The sequence below is a fragment of the Palaemon carinicauda genome, chromosome 16 (assembly GCF_036898095.1).
Source record: "Palaemon carinicauda isolate YSFRI2023 chromosome 16, ASM3689809v2, whole genome shotgun sequence".
Classification (NCBI taxonomy): domain Eukaryota; kingdom Metazoa; phylum Arthropoda; class Malacostraca; order Decapoda; family Palaemonidae; genus Palaemon; species Palaemon carinicauda.
Window position 1 is genome coordinate 64508087 of NC_090740.1, and position 6812 is coordinate 64514898.

General features: G+C 35.2%; 1 protein-coding gene across 1 annotated transcript in view; it reads left to right on the forward strand.

The window, feature by feature from the left end:
• Nucleotides 1-1507: 1507 nt before the first annotated feature.
• Nucleotides 1508-6812, forward strand: part of LOC137655751 (protein limb expression 1 homolog) — a 547460-nt gene continuing 542155 nt past the window's right edge. Inside the window, 2 exon segments of the mRNA XM_068389823.1 lie at nucleotides 1508-1905; nucleotides 1908-2090. Of these exon segments, the coding sequence (XP_068245924.1) occupies nucleotides 1872-1905; nucleotides 1908-2090 (217 nt within the window). The 5' untranslated portion in view covers nucleotides 1508-1871.

Below are 6812 nucleotides of genomic sequence, written 5' to 3' on the forward strand. Positions count from 1 at the left end.
GTGCGTAGACAGGGAAAATTAACCGTAACCAGAGAGAATGATCCGATGTAGTACTGTGTGGCCAGTGAAAGGATCCCATAACTCTCTAGCGGCAGTATCTCAGCGGGTGGCTGGTGCCCTGGTTCATTTTTTATATAAATTATATATATATATATATATATATATATATATATATATAATATATATATATATATATATTATTTATATATAAATTAGGAAAGAGTGAGAATGGTTGAATCCATGCTCATGCCTGTATGCATATCTACATATTCAAGTTATTTTTTTGTCGGGACGCGTACGCTAGCATATATATATATATATATATATATATATATATATATATATATATATATATATATATATATATATATATATATATACAATGTCCTTTACTCAAAGAGAGAGAGAGAGAGAGAGAGAGAGAGAGAGAGAGAGAGAGAGAGAGAGAGAGAGAGAGAGAGAGAGAGAGAGAGAGAGAGAGAATATGATTATTTTCATAGAAAAACAATTATTATTAGATTGGTTTCGGTCACATAAAGCAACAACTATGAGAGCAACAGCTTTTTGATTTACATCTTCATCAACCAAAGGTTTAGATTTGACCTTGCATGTTTTACTTAATGCTTTTGGTGAATCTTCAATTGACCTCTGCACCTGGGTAGTGATATCTCTGTCGATCACAGAATTAATCTCTTTTGTTTTCGCGCAAAGGATTTGCAAGGGCAGAGTTCGTCTTGGGATTACTTTACGGAGGCATTGAAATTTCCATTGCCTGACGAGTTTCTTTTAAAGAAACAAGTTCTAACTTAAAAAAAAAAAGTAAGATCTTTTAGTTCATAACAAGAAAAACTAAAGATTTCTATAGTTCACAATATGTAGACGTGTCAGTGAAGAATTCCAATATAAAAAGGTGCCCTAATATGATAAAGGAAAGAAATTTTTTCACAGAGGGACAGTCATGTACAGTAGACCGATGTCTGGCCGTGCCTGCTTGCATTTCTTAATTCTTTGTTATGGTTGCCTGGCTACTACCTTGCTATACCCTCTCATCGTCTGATAATTTTTTTTTATCATTTCCCATTGTATATTACTGCCTCGACGTCATTTGGGATTTTGATATAGATACAATCTTTCAGTGATGGGAGTAATTGATTCTGGGTATTTGAGTGTGACTGTTTAAGCTCCGACCAGCTCTAGAAAAACATTAGTCTAATATGCCACTCTCATAACTCATCATGGAAACTTTATCCCGCCACTGCTAGATGGCAGCACCTTTGATATATCCTTGCGCGACACTTTAAGGGCCCTGGGTCACCCCCTCACATTCTGTGTATCCAGACGATTCGCGAAACTATCATGATAAACGCCAAATGATTCTGGAATACATAAGAAATGTGATATTAAGCTTCATGCTGATGTTTGCGCCTTCCATTGTCTAAAGGTTATGTAAATTCAAGGTCAAAGTTCTGGAGAGGAACTAGTTACGAATGCGGATGGTCTGGAGTGGACGGACGTCGGACAAGGCCACCGCCAGCTGGCTGGCTGCTGCTGCTGCAACACTGGAGAGGCCAGTGGAGGAGTAGAGTAGTAGTATGGTGCCGCCGTTCGTCGCGCTCGTCACTTCATGAGGATGCGTCGAGTTGCAAGAGGCGGTCGCTTACACACATTCCCGTATCTCCTCCATGAGCGCAACTAATTGTATCCCGTATATAAAGGTTGACGTGGAACGAGGAGCTCAGTCAGTCCTCTTTGGTCTGTGGCGGTGTGAGTGAGCTGGCGGCCAGCCCTGCTGCCTGCTTGCAGTGTGTGTGTCCTTGTGCTGCTCCTGCTCCTGCTGTTTGCTTGCTGCAACAATCGTCCCGGCGCCCACCATGAGCAGTCGCATGCAGTCAACGAGACCGCCCCCTCACTTGTACATGGGGGTGGCGGTGGAGGCAAGAATAAGGGCGGGGCCACGGGTGGCACGGGCGGTCATAGGCCGCCTTCTGCTACCTCCGGTGCCCATGACCAACGTGCTAAAACTATCCTGAAGGAGGCCGTCGATGCCGTCGTCAACAGTTTCGCCAAACACACGCAGGGCTACGGCAGAGGTACGTAGCTCTTGTGTTCCCCCCCCCCTCCTCTCTCTCTCTCTCTCTCTCTCTCTCTCTCTCTCTCTCTCTCTCTCTCTCTCTCTCTCTGTACGTTTGTGTGTCTCATCATGTTTTAATTGTAGCCCAGGGCTCTTATCATAAATATAATAGGTTAACTTTTGCGGTGTGACTACTCTACTGTATGTTGGCAACAGTATTCTGCCCCTCCATTATCTTTTTATACTCTTTTAGTCTTATTGGAAACTCCCTTTAACTACTACTACTCATTGCTACAGAATAACATGTCATGTGTGAACAGCATTTAGTAATTGTATTGTTTATATGTTTCTGTTGTAAAATGAACATTATCAAAGTGAATTCTGTTTGGCCAAGTCTGGTTTCCTCATACTGCTGTTTTGCCTGTCGCTGTAACAACACCCACGGAAGTGCGTGCATGCAAGAATGTGTATGTGTGTGTGTTTGCTTAGAAAGCTGAGTTTATCACGTAGACAATTTCAAAGGATTAGAACCGTAAATTTATATTAAGATGGTTTCAAGGGATTTTCTTATTTGCAGCGTTCTGAAAGTGGTAACATTGTAGGCCTATGATTCATGCTAAAATTGCATAATTAGTTTCCTTACATGTATACTCGTTAGATAATGCAAGTGATGAATTTGTTAATTGGTTGCAATCGTTATTTTTTTTTTCAATAAAGCAATTCTTAAGATGTCAATATGATTATGTCAAACGGTGTTGATATTGTTTTTATTATGCCTACTGTGTGTCACAATCATACAAGATACAATTGGTTTGGATGTATATCAGGGAAGTGAAGTGACAAAAAAAAAAAGTGACGAAGTGAAAAAAATATAGATTGATGAAAAGTGAAGTAGAAAGTAAAGCCAAAGAAAAGTGATTGATATTCGGTGTGAAAGAGATAGTGGAAAGGAAGGTTATAAGCTAAAAGTGTGAGAGTGCCTTCAAAATAAATGAAAATTGTATATATATATATATATATATATATATATATATATATATATATATATATATATATATATATATATATATATATATATATATATATATGTGTGTATATATATAAATATATATATATATGTATATATATATATATATATATATATATATATATATATATATATATATATATATATATATATATATACATATGTATATATACATATATAAATATACTTAGACTCTCTCTCTCTCTCTCTCTCTCTCTCTCTCTCTCTCTCTCTCTCTCTCTCTCTCATTTTTTATAGACACTTGGATATTCTCTCCAGTTGTTTCCAAGTCAACCGAATCCTTTAGAGCCTCGTTAATTTATGTATTCTTTGCGTGGCAGTTGAATCCTCGATATTATGCTTCTGGGACATCGCAACTGCCTGAGTCTCTCTCTCTCTCTCTCTCTCTCTCTCTCTCTCTCTCTCTCTCTCTCTCTCTCTCTCTCATTGTATGGGAATCTGGAATATCTCTACATTTGAAGACTTTTTATTTTTGATGCCATTTTTTATAATAATAATAATACCGTGATGAGTTAGTTCGTCTCACAAATGAGAGGACCTAAATCATCACAGTATCTTTCGTATCCAGAAGGGGAAGGAAAGATTATTATCTATTATTATTATTATGAATATTATTGTTAATTCTGTAGGTCGTTGAGTAATTTATTCCCTCATGATTTAATGATTGAAATAAATAGCAGTACGGTATGTACGTTACATTAGCAAATGTCTAAGAAAGTGTATCTTGGCTCGCTAGCTGCTGTGATGGGGGGGGGGGGGGAAATAGGCGAAAAGGCTATTATGTTGACAGATAGAAATTATAATAATAATTATTATTATTATTATTATTAGCTAAGCTACAGCCCTGATTAGAAAAGCAGGATGCAATCCCATGGGCTCCAATTTGGGAAAATAGCCCAGTGAGTAAAGGAAATAAGGAAATACACTATATGATAAGTAACGAACAATTAGAATATTTTAAGAACAGTAACAACTTTAAAACAGATGTTTCATAAACTATAAAAAGAGATATATCGGCCTATTCATTATAAAAAAAAATTAAAGTTCATGTTATAGACGGACCTCTTGAACAATAGGGGCTAATGGAAATTGATGTAATTTTAGGAGGAGCATTGAGTTGTTGGAAAATCAGATTTTAAAAGAACAATTATATGTGTTTATACTTCATATAAGCAAGAGAGATTATCTAGTGGTTTCATAATTACTTGGATTTCAGAAGAACAATTTTATAACGTTTTTTTTGCTTAAATATTTTACTTTACTTTTACTTTAAGGGTTACTGCTTTTCTGGTCCTATACAGCAAAGGAACCCTACTCTCTACTGGACCTCCACGGTCATTCTATCATGTTTGTTCGGAAGGATTCAGCACTAAACACAACGCACATTACTCGTTTATTGTCAAATCCACACTATCGAAGCACTTGAAAAACAAAGTCAGCAGGTTCTTGAAAACCTTAATATCATCTTCAATCTTTCGTATGTCTAGTGGGAGCTTATTGTATACTCCTGGGGCCGCATATCTAGGTTCCAATAATTTGAAACCATCTGTAACTATTTCGTATTAACACGATTTGTTGGCTGCACAACATGTAGCAATTCTCATAGATATTTTGAACGTCCGGTTATTATTATAATTATTGTTATTATTATTATTAGCAGCTAAACTACAACCCTAGTTTGAAAAGCAAGATGCAATAAGCCCAAGGGCTCGAATAGGGAAAAATAACCCAGTGAGGAAAGGAACTAAGGAACTAAATAAACGATATGAGAAAAATTTAACAATAAATTATTTTAAAAAGAGTAACAAAATCAAAACAGAAATTTCATGTCAGCCTGTTCATTATAAAAACATTTGCTGCGAGTGTGAACTTTTAAAGTTCTACTGATTAATTTCCTCATTGGGTAGTATTGAGTCTCATGATGGAGAAGGCCTGACTAATAAAATGAACTGCATACCCAGTATTATGAACAGGATGGTACTCTCCAAGAAGATCTGAATGTGAAGGATGATCAGAATTAGGACAAATCTGATAACTTGATGGGTTATTGTTTATTCATGCTGAAGGATCCTATTAACGTTTCCCGTTTCTGTTGTTTCATATCGAGGAAGACGAATAGTTAAGGATGTAAGGCTAACAAGAGAGCGAATATTCGGCATATAGGAAAATGAATAACTTGACACAGAGGGAAATGATCTCGAGGTGCGATGAATTGCGTAATTTTTGAAGCCTCTATTTTGCGAATTGCATTGGAAGCATAGCTAATTGATTGACGAGTTGAAAGGAAGTAGATATTCTTCATCTAATTATTATTATTATTATTATTATTATTATTATTATTATTATTATTATTATTATTATTATTACCAGCTAAACTACAACCCTAGTTTTTAAAAGCAGGATGCTATGAGCCTAATGGCTTCACCAGGGAAAAATAACCCAGTAAGGAAAGGATGTAAGGAAATAGATAAACTACAAAAGTAGTGAACTATGAAAATGACATATTTTAAGAACAGTAGCAACATTAAAATAGATATTTCATATGTAAATTATTAAAAAAAAAAAAAAAAAAAAAAGAGAAGACATCACCCTGTTCAACATAAAACATTCGCTGCAAGTTTAAATTTTTGTAATCCAAATGCAAAAGGGTTTGCTGACATAGCGAAGCAATTATATCACCAGACGAGAGGTTTGCATTAGAAAATAGAAGGTAACAGGAGAGATCGGTATAGTGCCATATTCTCTGTACCATGGACTTCCACTGTCTTGGGATAGAGTTCTCTTGCTTGAGGGTACACTATTTATCTTATTTCTCTTCCTCTTGTTTTAATAAGTTTTTTTTATAGTTATATAGGAAATATCTATTTAAATGTTACTGTTCTTAAAATATTCTTATTTTCCTTGTTTCCCTTCCTCTTTGGGCTATTTTCCCTGTTGGAGCCCCTTGGCTTATAGCATCTTGCTTTTCCCGCAAGGGTTGTAGCTTAGCAAATAATAATGATAATAATAATTATAAACCCCCTTTTTATGAAGTTTTTATAGTTTATATATGAAAGAGTTATTTTAATGTTCTGTTCTGGAAATATTTAATTTTAATTGTTAATTACTTCTCTTGTAGTTTATTTATTTACATATTTCCTTTCCTCTCTGGGCTATTTTTCCCCCTTGGGGCCGTTGGGCTAATAGCATTCTGCTTTTCCAACTGGGGTTGTAGCTTAGCCAATGATAATAATGAAAAGTAAAACCTATATTAAAATGGCATTAAATGCAGTGAAAGTATTGATAAAGACGAAAGACACATAGCTTAAAAATTGACTGAAATTTCACTTTGATAGAGGATTTTTTTTTTTTTTAATAAATGAAAAAAAGTTATTTTTAGTGAGTTTTCTGTGTCTGAGAATCTCCTGATTAGGAAGTATGATGGCAGACAAGTCTTGGGAAACAAGACCGCAAATTATCTGGAAATGAGGAAAACCTATCTGCCTTTATCTTGACACATCTTATCCATATCTTATAAACATAAGTTATTAATATCTTATAAACATATTTTACATGATTTGGAACGTTGGTCCATCTTAATCGAGATACAAGGGCTACTTTCGAAACTTAAATCAAACGTAAAAATAAAGATAAACGTTAAGAGAATAAGAAAATGAAATGTACGCACATTTATATATATATGTATGTGTGTGT